Genomic DNA, 22,971 nt, shown 5'->3' on the forward strand with positions numbered 1-22,971 from the left:
ATAGAGAACCGAAACGAAAAATTGAAAGTTGAAAAAAGTGGGAAATGCAGAAACCGAAACATTTAAAAATGAAAACTTGAAAAGTGCATATGGTAAAATTGAAGAAACAAAAACAAATGAAGAATTGAAAAATTGTTAATCGAAAAATTGAAAAAATCCCAAATTGAAAAGATTGAATTAGAATAAACAAAAAATTATAAGATCGAAATCGAAAAACAAAGAAAAAAATTTAAAGAATTTGATAGAATCATAAAATTGAAATTGTATTAAAAATAGAAAAATTGAAGAGTAAAATAAATAAATAAGTTTTAAATTCCAATATCCAATAATTGAAAAATGGAAACCATAAAACTGAAAAATTGGTATAATTATTACATATTTAAAATGAAAACTAGAAAAAGTGCAAATCAAAAATTGAAGAAACGAAAAATTGCAAATCGAAAAAGGGCAAAATATAAAAATTGAAACTTCCAAAATTGGGAAATCCAAAAACCCAGATATTTAAAAATGAAAATTGAAAAACTGAAAAATTGAAACTTAAAAACCCGAAAAATTCAAATAAAAAAAAAAACGATGTGGATGTTATTTACACCACTGGTTTTTAAACAAAAATCGCAAACAACTTTTATAATTTTTCAAATTATTATATTACTTTTTTTTAATATGAAGCCGAGTATTAATTATCCCTCTGGAGATTCGTTTCCCCTTTTAGACTAACCCGAAACGAAGCTGGCGCCCGAGCAACCGCTCCCGTTATAGGCGCCTCACCGACCCCGCCCATTTCGTCCCAAACTTAGCTTAATTACCTGTCCGATGTTCAGTTCTTGCGGAAACTGGTTCAGCACTGGCCCGTAGCTATTCTTATCCTCTTCTATCACCGAAACTATAAGTGCGATGAGTTTGTGCCAAAAATCTACGCTATCCAGTCTTGGACCGTGATCTTCTGGATCCCTCTTGGGCTCGTTCGGATCACTTTGGAATTCTCGATTGTACAACTCGTACGTATTTTCAAAGAGGAATTGATATGTGGATCTGAGGCAGGCCTTAACGCAGTCTTTCACAACGGTACTCGCACGAGGAGGACTCGTCAACTCTTGGACTTTCATCCGGAAGAAGGTGATGCTGGTTAGAAGGTCGACGGTTGACTTCAAGTCCATGAGTTTGTCTGGACTCGAGGCTGGGAAGTTGTTCCTGTACATGGATAAGTCTATTCGAAGGGAGTTGTGAAGCTGATCTAGTAGTTTTACGAATTTCTCTTTCTGAAAATTGTTATTATTATTAGTGGAATTTTGGGGTTAGAGGAGGTCGTACCCCGAAATTGGAAGCCGCGAAGCGATCACATGCGGATACAGCCGAAGTTGCCGTCGTGTGTGCGTAGTAGGCGTTGATATTGGCAAGCAGCATACTCATAACGGCTGGGACTCCAGGACAAAGGTACTTCGTCGAGAGGCAGTGAAAATGCCTGTTGGATAGTGGCGATTAGTGAAGGGGATTTACACGGACGCGACTTATACTTACGTCATGGCTTGATAAATCGATTCTATACCGTATCTCATTGCAAACTCGTCTACTATTTCTTCACCGGCTTCTTCGAAATAGACTTTCCAAGCGTCGTCCCCTTTGGCGTGCGGCAAATTGACTACTCCGCAGTTTTGTTCACACAGATAATGGAAAAGATTTTCGTGAAGGCAAGTATACTGGACATGATATGGGGCCACTTTTTCTTCACCTTTGATTTCGACAGATATGTGTAAGCGGATAGCACCAGAAACAGCTGATTTGTCGGTTCGTTTCTCTAAGTTGTACCAGACGTCCATTTCGCCCGATAGAGTACGGACCTGCAAGTAGAAAGTGTGTGATTTACCCCCACTGCAGAGTGGGCGGAGCGCGTGCTAGAGTGGGCGGGCATTACTCTACTCGCACGATAATGCAATTAAATGTTTCTGACTACTTTTCGCGAAATAAGTCGCAAAAATCCGAGAAAATCTAAAAACTCAAGTCGAAAGTCGAAACTGGAATGTAAAAAAAAATGTGAAACTAAATCGTCAAAAATTGAAAAATCGAAAAATCGAAAAACCGGGAAATCGAAAAACTGCATAAACAAATCGAGAAATCGAAATAATTCAAAATCGAAAAATCGAAGAATTGAAAAATTCAAAAATCCAGAGATCAAAAAGGAAACCAACTGAAAATTCAAATAACGAAAAATCTAAAATTGGATGAATCAAAAATTAGAAAAAACAAAAAATCCGAGAAAATCGAAAAATCCAAGTCGAAAGTCGAAAAACGGAAAATTCTAAAACCAAAAAATCGAAATTACAAATTGAAATATCGAAAATTCGGAAAATGGAAACACCGAAAATTCGAAATTTAGAATACTGAAAATTTGAAAAAGCCGAAAGGTCGAAAAATCGAAAAACCGGGAAACAGAAACGTCAAAAGTTCAAGAAATCCAGAAATTTAAAATTAAATTATCGAAAAATTGAAAAATCCAGAAACAACACTGATAAAACGCGAAGTCTAAAGATCGAAAATCTGAAATCGTAAAAATCGAAAAACTGAAAATTAAAAAAACGGGAAATCGTGAAATCGAAAAATCTATAATTTAAAAAATTAAAAATTTGAAGAATCCCAATACTGGAATGTAAGAAAAAAATGTGAAACTAGATCGCCAAAAATTGGAAAATCGAAAAATCGATAAACCGGACAATCGAAAAATTGCAACATCAAAGCATCAAAAGATTGAGAAATCGAAATAATCCAAAACCGAAAAATCGAAACTTTGAAAAATCGAAGAACTGAAAAATTAAAAAATCCACAGATCTAAAAGGAAACCAACTGAAAATTCGAATAACGAAAAATCCAAAATTCGATGAATCAAAAATTAGAAAAACAAAAATCCGAGAAAATCCAAAAATTCAAGTCGAAAGTCGAAAACCCGAAAATTCTAAAATCGAAAAATCAAAATTACAAATTGAAATATCGAAAATTCGGTAAATGGAATCACCGAAAATTCGAAATTTAGAATACTAAAAATTTGAAAAAGCCGAAAGGTCGAAAAATCGAAAAACCGGGAAACAGAAACATCGAAAGATCAAGAAATACAGAAATTTAAAATTAAAATATCGAAAAATTGAAAATTAACAAAACGGGAAATAAGTGAAATCGAAAAATCTATAATTTAAAAAATAAAAAAATTGAAGAATCCCAAAACTGGAATGTAAGAAAAAAATGTGCAACTAAATCGTCAAACATTGGATAATCGAAAAATCGGAAAATCGAAAAATTGCAACACTAAAGCATCAAAAGATCGAGAAATCGAAATAATCCAAAATCGAAAAATCGAAACTTTGAAAAATAGAAGAAATGAAAAACCGAAAAATACAGAGATCGAAAAGGAAACCAACTGAAAATTCGAATAACGAAAAATCTACAATTGGATGAATCAAAAATTAGAGAAAACAAAAATCCGAGCAAATCTAAAAATCCAAGTCGAAAGTCGAAAAACCGAAAATCCTAAAATCAATAAACCGAGAAACAGAAATATCAAAAGATCAAGAAATCCAGAAATGGAAAAAATCACAAATTTGAAATGTTGAAAAGCGGAGAAATTTTAAACACTGATAAAACGAGAAGTCTAAAGATCGAAAATTTCAAATATTAAAAATAAAAAAATTGAAAATGTAACAATTAAAAAAAAAACGAAAAATTGAAAATCGAAAAAGTGAAAAATTCTAAAAAACGAGAAATCGGGAAATCGAAAAATCTATAATTTAAAAAAACAAAAACTTGAAGAATCCCAAAACTGGAATGTAAAAAAATGTGAAACCGAATCGTCAAAAATTTGAAAATTGAAATATCAAAGGAATCGAAATAATCCAAAATCGAAAAATCGAAACTTTGAAAAATCAAAAACTGGGAAAATCCAAAAATCCAGAAATCGAAAGGGAAAAGAAAATTCGAATAACGAAAAATCGAAAATTCCGTGAATCAAAAATTAAAAAAAAACAAAAATCCGAGGGAATCTAAAAATCAAAATCGAAAGTCGAAGAACTGAAAATTCTATAATCAAAAAACCCAAATTACAAATTCAAATATCGAAAATTCGAATACTGAAAATTTTAAAAGGCCGAAAAATCGAAAAACCGAGATATCGAAAGATTAAAATATTGAAAAACTGAAACATCACGCAATCGAAACATCAAAAGATCAAGAAATCCAAAAATCAAAATTTGAGGAGTCGAGAAATCGACAAACTGAAAAATCTAAAATTGAAATATCGAAAAATTAAAAAAAGAACGGGAAATAGAGAAATTGAACAATCTAAATAATCGAAAAATTAAAGAATTCCAACACTGGAATGTAGAAAAATTGGCAAATCGAAACATTAAAAAATTGAAAAACCGAAATATCGACAAATTGGAGAAATTTGTCGATATTTCAAAAAAGATCGACATCGATACATCAAAAGATCGAGAAATTGAAATAAGCCAAAATTAAAAAAATTCAAACCAAAAATCGAAACATCGAAATCTCGTTAAATAGAGAAATCGAAAAGTTGATAAAATTGAAGAATGGAATACTTAAAAAAAATGAAAAATTGAAAAATCGAAAAACTGAAAATTAAAAAAAAACGAAAAATCGAGAACTCGAAAAATCTAAAATCTAAAAGTTCAATAGAAATTGAAGAATCCCAAAACTGGAATGTAAAAAAATTGGGAAATCGAAACGTCAAAAAAAAAACAGAAAATATCGAGAAATCGAAAAGTCGAGAAATCGAAACAATCCAAAATTGAAAAATTGAAAAATCGAGTTATCGAAAAATCGAATAACCTCGAACAATTGAAAAATCGAAAGAGTCAAAGGAAAAATCGAAAAACTAAAAAATTAAAAAAAAACGGGAAATCGAGAAATCGAAAAATCTGTAATTTGAAAAAATCGAAAAACTGAAAAATCCCAAAAGTGGATGTAGAAAAATTGTGAAACCGAATCATCAAAAACTAGAAAATCGAAAAATCGAAAAACCAGGAGATCGAAATTTGAAACATCAAAGCATCAAAAGATCGAGAAGTCGAAAAGTCGAAAAATCCAAATAATCCAAATTCGAAAAATCGAAACTTTGAAAAATCGAAGAATTGAAAAATCACAAAAATCGAAAATTCAGTGAATGACAAATTTTAAAAAATCCAAGTTGAAAATCGAAAAACCGAAAATTCTAAAATCGAGAAATGCAAAACTTAAAAATAATGAAGAATTGGAAAATCAAAAACTGAAAAATTAAAAAAAAAAACGAGAAATCGGGAATGTAGAAATATTAGGAAATCGAAACGTCAAAAAATTGGAAAAAACTGGAATTAGAAAAATGGGAACATCGAAAAATCGAAAAGTCGAGAAATCGAAATAATCTAAAATTGAAAAATCGAAAAATTTTAAAAATTTCAAAACTCAAAAATCAGAATATTGAAAACTCGAAAAATTGAAAAATCAAGTTATCGAAAAATCGAGTAACCTCGAACAATTAAAAAATCAAATAATATCGAAAAATTGAAAAATCGAAGAACTCAAAAAAAATTGAAAAATTGATAATCCGAAAATCGAAAGATGGAAAAATCGAGAAATCGAGAAGTTGAACAAAGCGAAACATCAAAAAATCGAGAAATCGAAAAGTAGAAAACTTAAAAACGCCAAAAACTGAAATATTGAAAAATCGAAAAACTGAAAAATCGTAAAATTGAAATTTCGGAAAATAGAGAAATCGAAATATAAAAAAAAACAAATCGAAAATTTGAAAAACCGAGATGTTCAAGTGAAAAATTGAAAATAGAGAATTTGAAAAATTGGAAAATTGAGGAACTGAAAATTCGAGAAGTCGGAATAACAAAAAACTGAAAAATGGAGATATCGAAAAATCGAATAATCTCGAAAAATTGAGAAATCGACGAACTGAAACAAAGAAAAATTGAAAAATTGATATTTGTAAATCTGAAAATCGAAAAATCGAGAAATCCAGAAGTCGAGAAACGGAAACACGAAAAAGCGAGAAATCGGGAAATGGGTAAATCAAAATATCGAAAAATCAAAAAAATTGATTAATTAAGGAGTCGAAAATTCAGAGACGACAAAATTTGAAATATTGAAAAATCAAAAAATTGGATCGGAAAATTGAAAAATCGAAAAATAAATAAATCCAGAAAATTTGAAAAATGTAGAAACTGAATCGAAAAACTGAAAAATCCCAAAAATGAAATACTGAAGAATTGAAAAATCCAAACTTGAAATATCGAAAAATTGAACAATTAAATAAACGAGAAATCGAAAATTTAAAATTTGAAAAATCAAAAAATTGAAGAAACTGAAAATCAGAATATCGAACAAGTCAAAAGGTCGAGAAGTCGAATAATCGAGTAATTAAAAAATCAAAAATTCGAAGTATCAGTTAATCGAAAAGTCAAAAATTTAATTGAATAAAAATAATAATTAATTGAGAAATCGAAAAATAAAACAATTGAGAAATCGAAAATTTGTAAAAACGGGAAATTTAATCGAAAAATTGAAAAGTCCCTAAAGTTAAATATTGAAAAACTGAGAAATCGAAACTTGAAAAACCGGAAAATTGAAAAATCCCAAAACTGGAATGTAGAAAAATTGGAAAATCGGAAAATCGAAAAACCGAGAAATAAAAAAATCGAAACATCGAGTTAAATCGAAGCATCAAAATATCAACAAATCCAAAAGTTGAGAAATCAAAATAGCCCAAAATCGGAAAAAAAATCGAAACATTGGTAAAACTGAAAAATCGAATAATGTAAAATTTCAAAAACAAAATATAGAAAAATCAAAGAACTGAGGAATCCAAAATCAGAAAAATTCCAAAATTGAATTAAAATTGAAAATCCGAAAACCGAAGAATGAGAAATCGAGAAGTGGGAAAATCAAAATATCGAAAATTCTAAAAGTAGAAAAGTGGAGAAGTTGAACAATCAAGAAATTAAAAAGTCGAAAAATCAAAAATTAAAAGATCGGTTAATCGAAAAGTCGAAAATTTTGAAACGCCAAAAATTGAAATATTGAAAAATCGTAAAAATAAAGTATCGAAAAATTGAAAATTGAGAAACTGAAAAATTGAAAAATTTAAAAACCCCAAACTGAGAAATCGAAACTTGAAAAATCGTGTAAACGGGACATCGAAAAGTCGAAAAATTGTACAATTTGATTTTTTTCCAGAACTGAAATTCTTCTAGAGATTAAAAAAAAAAGATTTTGTTCCAACAAATAGAAAGTATGGTAATTGACCCCCACTACATCGTGGGCGGAGCGCGGGCACTACTCTATTCCCGATAATGCAATGTTAATTGTTTCTAAACTAACGCGCATAAACTCGATGAATTTTAATTGAAAAACTTCGAATAACTTCGAAACATCCAATTAATATTTTAATTTATGACCAAAGTTGCGATCAAGTTATAGGAAAGTTGGTCCAATAATGAGTATGATTTGGGCGGTAATCGTGTACTTACTTCGATGATCGTCTGCCCTAAGAAGTCGTCGGATTCTCGCGTCAGTTTTTGGCGAAGCTTGCTCTTGAGGTCGTTATCTTCGTCCCAAACCCTGACTTTGATCCTGTCGGAGGAATTGTGGCACTCACTGAAAACACTCGTTTAGTGCCAAATTTGGCGTGGGCCGATTCACGTACAAATAAAATTTCTCGTCCCAGACGGGGTTCAGGTCCTGGGGCATAGTTCTCGTGCGCTTCTTTACTTTCCCCACTTGTACCGTGACGTAGGGGTCGGAGGTCCCGCTTTTATCTTTAGCGATAAGTCCTTGTGCGGATTTGACTGCAACGGTCGGGTTAGTAAGTACGGGTAGTCGCACCGACTGCAGGTTCAGCTTGTTTAAGGTAGTTTTAAGAAGCGTTTAAAGTTTCTTTTAAACAATAAATCAGTGTTTAAGTACAAGCACACAGTTTAGAGACATGCCAAGTGAGATAGTCATGCTTGAGGTACACCCCACACAAAGCTGCGGAAGCTCGTGGTGACTTGTTTGGTGTCGAGTGTGCTCTAGATTGTCTGTGCAACAGCAATATGACAGAAAATTCCGTAGTGCAAGTCTCTGTGGTATTGCTGACAACATATCATCTATCGTGTTACAGCTAAGTTGTGCCAACTAGTCTAATCGTGCTTAAAAATGAGAGAGTTACCCAAAGATCGTTTCGAGTAAGTCGTGATTGGCTGGTCCTTCTTTAGAAAATTTATATCGTGTGGGTGTGTGGCCATTCGTCTGGTGAACGGCAGTGTGTGAGTGTATCGTGATTTATTGTTTAAGATCAACAAAGTAAGCGGGATAGTTTAGTTGTGCATTTTAAACTGTTCAGTTTAGCTATACCTATTGGTCTCAGGCAGGTCTGTAGCTACATTCTATGGACAAGCTGCTGAAAGGAGCGCTTGAAGTTGAAAAAGTTGAAATCACACAAACAAGCCAAGTACGCAAGCCCCCAGTGACTTATTAAAAATCGAGTCAGTGTTGGAAAAATGGGGCCGGCAAATTGACAAAACCGAGTTAGTGAATTTTTCTAGAAAGATAGCACCCGTTGGTCCAACATAGCATCAGCTGGCACCATCAGTCAAAAAATAATTCCTAAAAATGTTATTAAAATTATTTAAAATCGTATAAACTTATTAAGAAATGTGTCTAAAGTACGATGTGATTTGTCAATTTTTAGATCATTCAAGTTCTCGAATTTTTTATTTTTTTGATATTTCATTTGATTAATTGATTTCTTAATTTTTCGATTTTTAGATTTCTGGTTCATTGATTTTTGATTTTTTTTTCGATTTTTCAGTTTTTCGATTTTCCAGTTTTTGAACTTTCCAATTTCTCGATTTTTGTCTTTTTCGTTTTCGATTTTTAGATTTCTCTATCTTTCAATTATTCAAATTGTCATTTTTCAGTTTTTTCGATTCTTCAATCGTTCGTTGTATAGGTTTTTTAATTTTTCGACTATTGGACTTTCGGTTTTTCAATTCTAGATTTTCAGTTTCTCGAATTTTTAATTTTTCGATTTTCCGGTTTTTCCACTTTTCGATTTTGATTTGTTTTTTAGATTTTTTGATTTTTAGATTTTTCGGTTTTTGGATTTTTCGATCATGTATTAGATGTTTAGATTTTACAATTTTTATATTTTTAATTATTCGTTGTCTTTGTTTTTTAATTTACCCATTTTCCAGGTTTTCTATTAAACACATTTTAGATTTTTCAATTTTTAGATCTTACAATTTGTCGAATTTTTAATTTTTTGATATTCAAATTCTTCGACCACTTTTCGCTTAATTGATTCTTAATTTTTTGACTTTTCGACTTTTTAACTTTTATCGTTTTGTCGATTTTTCGATTATTAGATTTCTGGTTTATACATTTTTCGATTTTTCTATTTTTCGGTCCTTCAAATTTTTGATTTTTCTATTTTTCGATCCTTCAAATTTTCGAGTTTTGTCTTTTTCCTCCTCGGATTTTCGATTTTTCTATTTTTCAATCATACAAAATTTCGATTTTTCGAATTTTCGATTTTATGATTTCTGATTTTTTGATTTTTAGATTTTTCAATTTTTCAAAGAAATGTGGAGATTTAATTTTACAATTTTTAGATTTTCAGTTTCTCGAATTTTCAGTTTTCATTTTCGATGTTTCAATCTTTAGATTTTCCTGTTTTTCTATTTTTCGATTTATCAATTTTTCCAAAAGTTGAAAAACCATGACTGGAAAATCGAAGAGTCGAAAAATCCAAATATTCTAAAAATTGCAAAACCTAATAATTGAAAAATTCACAAATTGAAATAATTTTTTTCATAATTTCCCGATTCTTCATTTTTGGTTTTCTAATTTTCTCATTTTTCAGCTTTTCGATTATACAAATTTTCGAATTTGTATTTTTTCAGATCTCCGATTTTTCGATTTTTCGATCTTTCAAGTTTTTGATTTTTCGATTGCGATTTCTTAATTTTTCGACTATTGGATTTTCAGTTTTTCAATTCTAGATTTTCAGTTTCTCGAATTTTTAATTTTTAGATTTTTCGGTTTTTCAACTATTCGCTTTTGATTTGTCTTTTCGATTTTTCGATATTTAGATTTTTCAATTTTTATATTTTTAATTATTCGTTGTCTTTGTCTTTTAATTTACCAGCTTTTCCATCAAACACATTCTCGATTTTTTGATTAATCGATTTCTTAATTCTTCAACTTTTAAATCTTTCAAGTTTTTAGTTTATCGATTTTTGGAGTTTTTCTTTTTTTTGGCTTTACGATTTCTCGAATTCTCAATTTTTCAAATTTTCGATTTCGATTTTTCGGTTTTTCAATTTTTAGATTTTTTAATATTTCAAAAGTCGAAATATCGTTCGCAACTATTCTATTATACAAATTTTCGATTTTTAACCATTCGTTTTGTCGATTTTTCGATTATTAGATTTCTGGTTTATCCATTTTTCGATTATTAAATTTTGGTTTATCGGTTTTAGGATTTTTTTTCAATGTTTCAGTTTTTCGATTTTTCAATTTCTCGATCCTTCAAATTTTCGATTTTTGTCTTTCTCGTTCTCGAATTTTAGATTTCTCTATTTTTCAAGCATTCAAATTATCAAAATTCCGTTTTTATGATTTCTGATTTTTTCGGTTTTTTCATTTTTAGATTTTTCTGTTTTTGGTTTTTTCGATTTATCAATTTTTAGATTTTTCGTTTTTTCATTTTTTCAAAGAAATGTGGATAAATCCAAAAATTCGGAAATTTTTGATTTTTCAATTTCTCGATTTTTCAATTTTTCGATTTTATGATTTCTCGGTTTTTCGATTTTTGTTTTTCGTCCTGAATTTTTCACTTTTTCATTTGTCGATTTCTCTATTTTTCAATTATTCAAATTTTTACTTTTTCGATTTATTCCTTGTCTGCGTTTTATAATTTTTCCATTTTCTAAATTTTCGATTTTAGAAATTTTTAATGTTCGATTTTTATAGATTTCTTAATTTTTCGACTATTGGGTCTTTCAACTTTTCAGTTTTCCAATTTTTCGACGTTCCGATTTATCGATTTTTCATGTTTTCGATTTTTGCCTTTCTCGGTCTTTCGGTTTCTCCATCTTTCAGTTATTTAAATTTTCGATTGTTCAATTATTCGTTGTCTCGGTTTTATATACAAAGTTTCGATTTTTTAGTTTTCAAACTTTTGAGTTTTTCAAATTTTCTATTTTTTGATATTTCAATTTCTCGACTTTTCGATTTTATGGTTGATTTTTTCGTTATTTTGATTTTTAGATTTTCCAGTTTTTCGGTTTTTCGATTTATTAATTTTTATATTTTTCATTTATCAAAAAGTCAAAAATCAAGATAACGGAAAATTTGATTTTTAGATTTTCCAGTTTTTCGATTTTTTGATTATATAAATTTTCGAATTTTCAATTTTTTGAAATATCAGTTATTCGATTTTTCGATTTGGATTTCTTAATTTTTCTTTCAAATTTTCTGTTTTTCCATTTATCGATCTTTCGGATTTTCGGTTCGTCAATTTTTCGCTTTTTTGATTTTTTAATTTTTTGATTTTTTAATTTTTTGATTTTTTGATTTTTCCATTTCCCAGCTTTTCGATTCTAAACATTTTCGATTGTTTTTCTTTTCAAAACTGCTAATTTCAGGAATTTTCACTTTTTCGATGATTCAATTCCCCGATTTTTTTTGATTTATCGATTTTTTAGTTTTTCGAAAATTCTATCTGCCATCTTTTCAGTTTTTCGAATTTTACGATTTCTGATTTTCTCGATTTTTAGATCTTTGGGTTTTTCTATTTTTCGATTTATCAATTTTTATATTTTCACATTGAATGAAAAACCCAGAAATCGAAAAACTGGAAAACCTAAAAATTGAAAAGTCGAGAAATAGAAATTTGTGATTTTTCAGTTTCTCGATTCTTCAATTATCCTGGTTTTTTCATTTTTCCATTTCCCAACTTTTTTAATTTTAATTTTCATTTTTTTGATATTCCAATTTCCGGATTTTTCGATTAATCGGTTTCTTAATTTTTTGACTTTTCTATATTTCAACTTTACGGTTTTACAAGTTTTTGATTATTGAAGTTCGATTTTTCAGATTTTCAGTTTTCCAATTTTTGAACATTCCGATTTCTCGATTTTTTTAGTTTTCGATGTTAGTATTTTTCATCCTCGATTTTTAGATTTTTTGAATTTTGAATGTATTGATATTTCAGTTCCTGGATTTTTCGGTTTTTCGATTATTAGATTTTTGGTGTATGGAATTGGATTTTTCTTTATGCGATATTTCCATTTTTCAGTTTTTTGATTTTCCAATTTTTCGAATTTCCGATTTTTCTAATTTTCGATGTTTGTCTTTCTCGTCCTCGATTATTCGATTTTTTTCGATTATTCAAATTTTCGATTTTTCATTTTTTCATTTTTCGATTGTTCAGTAATTATTTCTTTTTGTTTTTTAATGTTTCCATTTCTCAAATTTATATTTTACAAATTTTCAATTTTTGATTTTTTGATATTTCAGCTTTTTGATTATCGATTTCTTAATTTTTCGACTTTTCGATCCTTCAAATTCATAATTTTTAGATTTTTCGTTTTTTCGATCTTTTAATTTTTCCATTGCTCAGCTTCCTCAAATCTTCCAATTTCTCTAATTTTTAATTTTTCGAAATTTCAGTTCTGGATTATTTTATGATTTCTGATTTTTTAGAGTTTCAGATTTTTCAGTTTTCCAATTTTTCGGATTATCAATTTTTTAATTTATCGATTTTTCAATGTTTTCAATTTTCTAAAATGTCGAGAAATCAAAACACTGAAAAATCGAAAATTCCAAAAATTCGGAAATTGAAAAAACCGCAAAACCCAAAGACTGAAATGAAAAATCCAGAAATTAAAATTTGTGATTTTTCAATTTCTCGGTTTTTCAATTATTCGTTGTCTTGGTTTTTTAATTTTCCCATTTTCCAACTTTTCGATTATACAAATTTTTGATTTTTCAATTTTTAGTTCAGTTTCTTGAATTTTCAATCTTTTGATATTTCAGTTCTTCGATTTTTCGATTATTAGATTATGGTTTATTGACTTTTTAACTTTCTTTTTTTTCGATTTTTCCGTTTTAAAATCTTTCAATTTCTCTAATTTTCAATTTTTCGAAATTTCAATTTCTCGCTTATTTTGATATCGAAAATTCCAAAAATTTGGAAATTGAAAAAACCGCAAAACCCAAAGACTGAAATGAAAAATCCAGAAATTAAAATTTGTGATTTTTCAATTTCTCGGGTTTTCAATTATTCGTTGTCTTGGTTTTTAATTTCCCCATTTTCCAACTTTTCGATTATACAAATTTTTGATTTTTCAATTTTTAGTTCAGTTTCTTGAATTTTCAATCTTTTGATATTTCAGTTCTTCGATTTTTCGATTATTAGATAATGGTTTATTGACTTTTTAACTTTCTTTTTTTTCGATTTTTCCGTTTTAAAATCTTTCAATTTCTCTAATTTTCAATTTTTCGAAATTTCAATTTCTCGCTTATTTTGATATCGAAAATTCCAAAAATTTGGAAATTGAAAAAACCGCAAAACCCAAAGACTGAAATGAAAAATCCAGGAATTAAAATTTGTGATTTTTCAATTTCTCGGTTTTTCAATTATTCGTTGTCTTGGTTTTTTAATTTCCCCATTTTCCAACTTTTCGATTATACAAATTTTTGATTTTTCAATTTTTAGTTCAGTTTTTTGAATTTTCAATCTTTTGATATTTCAGTGCTTCGATTTTTCGATTATATTAGATTATAGTTTTTCGATTTTTTAACTTTCTTTTTTTCGATTTTTCCGTTTTAAGATCTTTCAATTTCTCTAATTTTCAATTTTTCGAAATTTCAATTTCTCGCTTATTTTGATATCGAAAATTTCAAAAATTTGGAAATTGAAAAAACCGCAAAACCCAAAGACTGAAATGAAAAATCCAGAAATTAAAATTTGTGATTTTTCAATTTCTCGGTTTTTCAATTATTCGTTGTCTTGGTTTTTTAATTTCCCTATTTTTCAATTTTTAGTTCAATTTCTTGAATTTTCAATCTTTTGATATTTCAGTGCTTCGATTTTTCGATTATATTAAATTATAGTTTTTCGATTTTTTAACTTTCTTTTTTTTCGATTTTTCATTTTTAAAATCTTTCAATTTCTCTAATTTTCAATTTTTCGAAATTTCAATCTCTCGCTTATTTTGATTTCTGATTTTTCTGGATTTTTAGATTGTTCGGTTTTTCGATTTTCCGAATTATCAATTTTTAAATTTTTCGATTTATTCAGTGTTTTCAATTTTTCAAAAAGTCGAAAATTTGTTATTTTTCACTTTTTTGATTCTTCAGCTATTCGTTGTTTCGGTTTTTTACATTTTTTTCATTTTTCAATTTTCCGATTATACAAATTTTCGATTTTCCAATTTTCAAATTTTTCGGTTTCTCGAATTTTTGAGTTTTTTGAAAGTCAAAAAAACTAAGACAAAATTGCTCTGCTTAGTCAAAACAGAACGGACTTTAGACACATTTTTTGTTAAGTTAATACCTATATAGTGCTAGCTTTTGACTGAAAAATTTAAAAATCCAACAATTCAGATATTGAAAAAACCGCAAAACCTAAAAATTAAAAAATCCAGAAATTAAAATTTGTGATTTTTTTAATTTTTAGGTTCTTCAATTATTGGTAGTCTTAGTTTTTAATTTTCCCATTTCCCAACTTTTAGTTTATACAAATTTTCGATTTTTCAATTTTTAAATGTATTTTTGATATTGCACTTTCCCGACTTTTCAAATCTTCGATTTTTGTCTGTCTCGTTCCCGATTTTACTTTTCCGATTCTTCAATTATTCCTTGTTTTGGGTTTTTTAATTTTTCCATTTCCCAGTTGCCATTAAACAAATTTTCAATTTTTCAATTATCAAAACCCTCGATTTTTCGATTTTATGATTTCCGGTTTTTTCGATTTTTAGATTTTTGGGTTTTTTCGAATTATCAATTTTTATATTTTGCAAGTTGAAAAATCAAGACATTGATAAAAGAAAAAATTCTAAAACGCAGATCGAAAATTGGAAAACCCCAAAAGGTTGAAAACTGAGAATTCGAAATTTGTTATTTTTCACTTTTTTGATTCTTCAGCTATTCGTTGTTTCGGTTTTTTACATTTGTTTCATTTTTCAATTTTCCGATTATACAAATTTTCGATTTTCCAATTTTCAAATTTTTCGGTTTCTCGAATTTTTGAGTTTTTTGAAAGTCAAAAAACTAAGACAAAATTGCTCTGCTTAGTCAAAACAGAACGGACTTTAGACACATTTTTTGTTAAGTTAATACCTATATAGTGCTAGCTTTTGACTGATGGTGCTAGGTTAGACCACCTTGGTGCTACCTTTTGACAAAAATTCCCTAACTCGGTGTTGCCAAGTCACCGGCCCCTTGAAAAATTTCGAACGAAGGGCATGCTCGAAGTCGTCATAGTACATTCCAGTGATAAATTTTAGACAGAATCAGAGTAGCTCCGTACAGTCACCCATTCAGTATAGTGCAAGGAGCAAGGATAAGTTAGAGAGAGACAGAAAGTGCGACCTCGGGATGGCAAACCCACAGTTCTTGATCTCTTTCAATGTTCGATGTCGGTTCGCCACCGAGGTCTGGAAGTCCGTCTGGTCCAAACATTCCAGAGTTAGAGTGCTATAAGTGAAGATTTGTACTGCAATAATGAACGGGTCAAGAAGGCGGTCGGTACTTTAGCGTGTATGTATGCTCTGCGTCCCGATAGAATGCAGCTGGCAATACCTGTGATTGCAATCTTGCATGACCACTTGGATGTGCCTTCTATAGTCATTTGCTCCGCTTGCTCGATTGAATCAATGTGTGTGTCTGGATCCACTGAAAATGTAGTTCTGCGCGCCGGAACCGGAAACAAGAACACCGATACAACAACATATGAACACAGCAGGCGACTTTCATATTCTGGGAGGCGGTACCACGATCCGGTGTGCTCTTGCCGATCCACAAACTGGCTATTTGTCCACACAACTGCGCGAAAACGCGGAGGTTTACTCAGGGGGGAAATTTTGTTGATGGTGCTAAATCCAAGACCGAGTACCCGGTGGTGTGTCAAAATGGATAGAAGTCAATTTGGTTGGGTTAAAAATTGGTCGAAAGATTTATAGAGTACTTCCCTAGTACTCTGAGTTATGCGCTAATGCTTGACATGTCATGGGGGTCAGGTCAGGTCAGGTCTGGTCAAGTCTGGTCAGGTTAGCTCAGGTCAGGTTGTTTTTTTATGATTTTTCAGTTTCCTCGGTTTTAAACTTTTCAATTTTACTATTTCCCGATTTTTTGACTATTCAAATTTTCGATGTTTTAATTTGTAGATTTTCAGTTTCTCGATTTTTCAAATTTTAACTTTCACGGTTTTTCAATTTCTGGTTTTTACTATTCGATCTTTCATCTTTTCGATTTTTCGAATATTAGATTTTTGGTTTATCGATTTTCCAAATTTTCAACTTTCTAGTTTCTCGATTTTTCAAATTTTCGATTTTTTCTTTCTCGTCCTCGATTTCACGATTACACAGATTTTCGATTTTTCAATTTTGAGATCTTTCAATTGCTCAAATTTTTAGTTTTTTGAGATTTCGGTTACTCAATGTCTTGATTAATCGATTTCTTAATTCTTCGACTTTTCGGTTATTAAATTTTTGGTTAATCGATTTTTGGATTTTCCTTTTTTCGATTTTTCGATTTTCCAATTTCTCGATTTTTCAAATTTTCAATCTTTGCCTTTCTCCTCTCTGATTTTTCGATTTTCCACTCTTCGATTTCTTTATCTTTCAATTATTCGAATTTTGAATTTTCTAATTTTTCGATTTTTTAATTATTTATAACTTTTTTGATTTTTTGGTTTTCAGATTTTTCGATTTTTCAATTTTTCAAAAAGTCAAAAAAATAAGACATTGAAAAATCGAAGAGTCGAAAAATCCATACATCCAGAAATTGAAAAGCCGCGAAACATAAATTATTAAATTTAATTTCCTCATTTCCCAACTCTTCGGTTACACAAATTTTCGATTTTTCAATTTTTAGATCTTTCTTGTATCCGATTTTATGCTTTTTCACTTTTTTGGTTCTTTAATTATTCGTTGGCTGGATTTTTTTTGATTTATCCATTTCTCAGTTTTATGATTATACCAATTTTTCGATTTTTCAATTTTCAAAGGTTTTCATTTTTGATTTTGTTCATTTTTCTAAGTTTTTCAATTTTTTTTTACTTCGATTTTTCCACTAATCAATTTTTAGATTTTTCGGTATTTCAATTTTGACACTGTTCAAGTTTTGAAAAAGTTGAAAAATCAAGACATTGATAAATCCGAAAATCCAGATTTCTTGAATCTTCAATTATTCCTTGTCTCGATTTTTTAATTTTCCCATTTCCCAACTTTTCTATTATATTCGACCCTTTGATCTTTCAACTTTTCGAATTTTTCAACTTTCTATTTTCTCGATTTGCCAAATTTTCGATTTTTCAATTTTTCATTTCTTAATTCTTCGATTATTCGTTGTCTCGGATTTTAAATTTTTTTGTTTCCCAGCCTTTCGATTTTTCAATATTTGGATCTTTAAATTTCTCAAAATTTCAATTTCTCAAAATGTTTTCCAACTTTTCGATTATACAAATTTTTGATTTTTCAATTTTTAGATCAGTTTCTTGAATTTTCAATCTTTTCGATTATTAGATTTTTGGTTTATCGATTTTTGGAACTTTCTTTTTTTTTTGATTTTCAGTTTTCATGCGATTTTTCAAATTTTCGACTGTTGTCTTTCTCCTCCTCGTTTTTACGACTTTTCCATTTCCCAGCTTTTCGATTCTACATATATTCGATTTTTCCGTTTTAAAATCTTTCAATTTCTCTACTTTTCAATTTTTCAAAATTTCAATTTCTCACTTATTTTGATTCTGATTTTTTTGGATTTTTAGATTGTTCGGTTTTTCGATTTTTCGAATTATGAATCTTTAAATTTTTCGATTTCCAAAAGTCGAAAAATGAAGACACTGAAAAATTGAAAAATCCAAAAATTCAGAAATTGAAAAAACCGCAAAACGTAAAAATTGAAAAATCCAGAAATTAAAATTCGTGATTTTTAAAACTTTTAGGTTCTTCAATTATTATTCGTAGTCTTAGTTTTTAATTTTCCCATTTCCCAGCTTTTCGATTATACAAATTTTCGATTTTTCAATTTTCGAATGTTTCAATTCCTCGAAATTTCAGCTTTTCGGTTTTTTGATTATTAGATTTTTGTTTCATCGATTTTTGGGTTTGTTTTTTTTTCAGTTTTTCGAATTTTCAATTTTTCGATTTTCGAAACTTTTGTTTCCCGGTTTCTCAATTTTTCAAAATTCGATTTTTGTCTACTCGTCCTTTCACTGTTTGATTCTTCAGTCATTCGTTGAGCCGGTTATTTAATTTTTCTATTTTCCAGCTTTTCGATTCTACAAATTTTAGATTTTTCGAAATTAAATTTTTTATGATTTCTGACTTTTTCCATTTTTGAATTTTTCTGTTTTTCGATTTTCCGATTTATCATTTTTAAAATTTTTAGATTTTGGAAATTGAAATATCGAGAAATTGAAATTTGTGATTTTTCAATTTCCCGGTTCTTCAATTATTCGTTGTCTTGGTTTTTTAATTTTCTCAGTTCCCAACTTTTCGATTTCTCAATTCTTTGATTATTAAATTTTTGGTTTACCAATTTTTTCTTTTTCTCGATTTTTTTATTTTCCAATTTTTTGACGTTCCGAGTTTTGGATTTTTCAAATTTTCGATTTTCGTGTTTCTCGTCCTCCATTTTCATTTAGATCCACGATTTTTCCAAAGCTCGAAAAATCCGAAAATCCAGATTTATCGAAACTTCAATTATTCCTTGTCTCGGTTTTTTAATTTAGCCATCTCCCAACTTTTCCGTTAAATTCGACCTTTTGGTCTTTCGATTTTCCGAAATTAGATTTCTGGTGTATCGATTTTTCAATTTTTCGACTTTCTAGTTTTCGATTTTTCTTTCTCGTCCTCGATTTTTCGATTTCTCTGTTTTTCAATTATCCAAATTTTCAACTTTTCAATTTTTTGATTTTCCACTTTTTTTGATTCTTCAATTATTCGTTGAATCGGTTTCTTAATTTTTCAATTTCCCAGTTTTTGGAGTCTACAAATGTTTGATTTTTTTCATTTTCAAATCTCTCAATTTCTCTAATTTACAATTTTTCGAAATTTTCTCGATTGTTATGATTTCTGATTTTTAGATTTTTCAATTTTTCAAAATGTCGAAAACTCAGAAATTGATTTTTGTTATATTTCAATTTCTCGGTTCGTAACCTTGGTTTTTTAATTTTCCCATTTCCCAACTTTTCGATTATACAAATTTTCGATTTTTCAATTTTTAAATGTTTGAGTTTCTCGAATTTTCAATTATTTGACATTTCAGTTCGTCGATTTTTTCAATTTTTAAATGTTTGAGTTTCTCGATTTTTCAATTATTTGACATTTCAGTTCGTCGATTTTTTGATTATTAGATTTTTGTTTATTGATTTTTGGATTTTTTTTCGATTTTTGGATTTTCCAATTTATCGACTTTCCGTTTTTTCAAATTTTCGATTTTTGTCTTTCGCGTCCTCGATTTTACGATTTTTCATTTTTTCGATTTTTCAGTAATCTGTTGTCTCGGTTTTTTATTTTTCAAATTTCCCAGCTTTTCGATTATACAAATTTTCAATTCTTCAATTTTCGAATATTTTCATTTTTCTTCTGATTTTTTCAATTTTTAAACTTTTCATCTTTTGAAAAAGTCGAAAAATCAAGGCATCGAAAAATTCAAAAATCCAGATTTCTTGTTTCTTCAATTATTTGTTGTCTAAGTTTTTTATTTTCTCATTTCCCAACTTTTCCATTATATTCAACTTTTTGATCTTTCAATCTTTCGGTTTTCGAATTTTTCGACTTTCTAGTTTTCGATTTTTCGAATTCTCTATTTTTCAATTATTCAAATTTTCAACTTTTCAATTTTTTGTTTTTTCACTTTTTTTGATTCTTCAATTATTTGTTGCCTTGGTTTTTTAATTTTCCCATTTCCCAGCTTTTCGATTATAGAAATTTTCGATTTTTTAAGTTTTAAATGTTTGAGTTTCTCGAATTTTCAATTTTTTGACATTTCAGTTCGTCGTTTTTTTGATTATTAGATTTTTATTTATCGATTTTTGGATTTTCTAATTGATCGACTGTCCGATTTTTCAAATTTTCGATTTTTGTCTTTCTCATCTTCGATTTTAGGATTTTTCATTTTTCCGATTTTTCAGTTATCTGTTGTCTCGGTTTCTTATTTTTCCATTTACCAGCTTTTCGATTATACTAATTTTCAATTCTTCAGTTTTCGAATATTTTCATTTTTCTTCTGATTTTTTCAATTTTTAGACTTCGTATTTTGAAAAAGTCGAGAAATCCAGATTTCTTGTTTCTTCAATTATTTGTTGTCTCGGTTTTTCATTTTCCCATTTCTCAACTTTTCCATTATATTCAACCTTTTGATCTTTCGACCTTTCGGTTTTCCAATTTTTCGATTTTCTAGTTTTCGATTTTTCTTTATCGTCCTCGATTTGTCGAATTCTTTATTTTTCAATGATTTAAATTTTCGACTTTCCAATTTTTTGTTTTTTCACTTTTTTTGATTCTTCAATTATTCGTTAATTCGGTATTTTAATTTTTCCATTTTCCAGCGTTTCGAGTCTAAAAATTTTTAGTTTTTTCATTTTCAAATGTCTCAATTTCTTTAATTTACAATTTTTCGAAATTTTCTCGATTATTTTGATTTCTGATTTTTGGATTTTTCAATTTTTCAAAATGTCGAAAAATCAAGACACTGAAAAATCCAAAAATCCAAAAATTCAGGAATTGGTTTTTGTTATTTTTCAATTTCTCGGTTCGTTGCCTTGGTTTTTTAATTTTCCCATTTCCCAGCTTTTCTATTATACAAATTTTCGATTTTTCAATTTTTAAATGTTTGAGTTTCTCGAATTTTCAATTTTTCGACATTTCAGTTCGCCGATATTTTGATTATTAGATTTTTGGATTTTTGGATTTTCCAATTTATCGAATTTCCGATTTTTCAAATTTTCGATTTTTGTCTTTCTCGTCCTCGATTTTACGATTTTTCATTTTTCCGATTTTTGAGTTATCTATTGTCTCGGTTTTTTATTTTTCTATTTCCCAGCTTCTCGATTATACAAATTTTCAATTCTTCAATTTTCGAATATTTTAATTTTTCTTCTGATTTTTTCAATTTTTAGAAAAATCCAGATTTATTGTTTCTTCAATTATTATTTGTTGTCTCGGTTTTGCATTTTCCCATTTCCCAACTTTTCCATTATATTCAACTTTTTGATGTTTCAACCTTTCGGTTTCCCAATTTTTCGAATTTCTAGTTTTCAATTTTTCGTTCTCGTCCTCGATTTTTCGATTTCTCTATTTTTCGATTATTCAAATTTTCGACTTTTCAGTTTTTTGATGTCTCACTTTTTTTGATTCTTCACTTATTCGTTGACTCGGTTTCTTATTTTTTCCATTTTCCAGCGTTTCGAGTCTACAAATTTTTGGTTTTTTCATTTTCAAATCTCTCAATTCTTCGAATTTACAAATTTTCGAAATTTTTTCGATTATTTTATGATTTCTGATTTCTAGATTTTTCAATTTTTCAAAATGTCGAAAAATCAATACACTGAAAAATCGAAAAATCCAAAAATTCAGAAATTGATTTTTGATATTTCAGTTCCTCAGTTTTTCGATTATTAGATTTTTTGTTTATCGATTTTTTGATTGTTTTTTTCGATTTTTGGATTTTCCAATTTATCAACATTCCGATTTTTCAAATTTTCGATTATTGTCTTTCTCGTCCTCGATTTTACGATTTTTCGGTTCTTCAATTACCTGTGGTTTCGTTTTTTTTTTTTCCATTTCCCAGCTTTTCGATTAAACAAATTTTCGATTCTTTAGTTTTTGAATATTTTCATTTTGATCTTGTTGATTTCTGATTTTTTCAATTTTTAAACTTTTCATCTTTAGAAAATCTAAATTTCTCGTTTCTTCAAGTATTATTTGTTGTCTCGGTTTTTCACTTTTCCATTATATTCAACCTTTTGATCTTTCAACTGGTCGGTTTTCCAGTTTTTCGAACTTACATTTTTTCAATATTTCAGTTCTTCGATTTTTAGATTTTTGGATTTCTTAATTTTTCAACTACTCGATTTCTCAATTTTTTGATTTTTCGGTTTTTTAAATTAAAAATGTTTCAGTTTTTTTTTGAAATTAGAAATTGCAAAAATCCCTCAAAAAATTGTAAAACATATTTAAGGCAGATAACCAACCGGATAAAATGTCCTTTCAGCATTAGTAACAAGCTTAACTCAAGTGTTTATGTTTATACATCTAAAGAATGTCACGTAGAAATTAGTTCATTTTAAAATAGAGTTCTTTGAAATGACGTCATAAAGTTATTGGTGGGGATGACAGACAGTCGGACGGAAACGGCTCGATTACTACCTTCTTTAGCTTCCGCTTAGAAATAAAAACAACGGAACTTGGTTTCTCGATTGCCCTCAGCCTTCCTGCAGGCAATTACCGAACTCGTCAAAAAGTTGGAATTGGAATCCTGAAAACGCAATATCGCAATCGACTTTTCCCACATCAACAAAATTTCCCGACTTTCCATACGGTCGTTCGGGTGTAGGTAGGGACTGTACAAGGACCAATCGTTCGCACTACATGTAAGCAACGCTAAGTGCCACTAAAACACAAGAGGTGCATTCATCTCTTTCGAACCGTATCGAAACGGCCTGTCGTCATCGATCCGACACTGCGTCGTGTGTGAGAAATACCCAAT

General features: G+C 29.0%; 1 protein-coding gene across 3 annotated transcripts in view; it reads right to left on the reverse strand.

The window, feature by feature from the left end:
* Positions 1 to 22,971, reverse strand: part of LOC135129545 (protein unc-13 homolog A) — a 186,925-nt gene that overhangs the window by 19,146 nt on the left and 144,808 nt on the right. For 2 of the 3 annotated variants that reach the window (XM_064056714.1, XM_064056711.1), the window contains 6 exons: positions 15,841 to 15,947; positions 7,694 to 7,835; positions 7,518 to 7,644; positions 1,519 to 1,838; positions 1,312 to 1,462; positions 807 to 1,259 (listed from right to left, as the gene is read on the reverse strand). In XM_064056714.1, coding sequence (XP_063912784.1) covers positions 807 to 1,259; positions 1,312 to 1,462; positions 1,519 to 1,838; positions 7,518 to 7,644; positions 7,694 to 7,835; positions 15,841 to 15,947 — 1,300 coding nt within the window. The remainder of the gene's footprint in view (positions 1 to 806; positions 1,260 to 1,311; positions 1,463 to 1,518; positions 1,839 to 7,517; positions 7,645 to 7,693; positions 7,836 to 15,840; positions 15,948 to 22,971) is intronic. The other variant, XM_064056712.1, reaches the window with a different exon arrangement.

The sequence above is a fragment of the Zophobas morio genome, unplaced genomic scaffold (genome assembly GCF_036711695.1).
Source record: "Zophobas morio isolate AGI-343-1 ecotype UQ-CSIRO unplaced genomic scaffold, CSIRO_AGI_Zmor_V1 ptg000016l, whole genome shotgun sequence".
Taxonomy (NCBI): Eukaryota; Metazoa; Arthropoda; class Insecta; order Coleoptera; family Tenebrionidae; genus Zophobas; species Zophobas morio.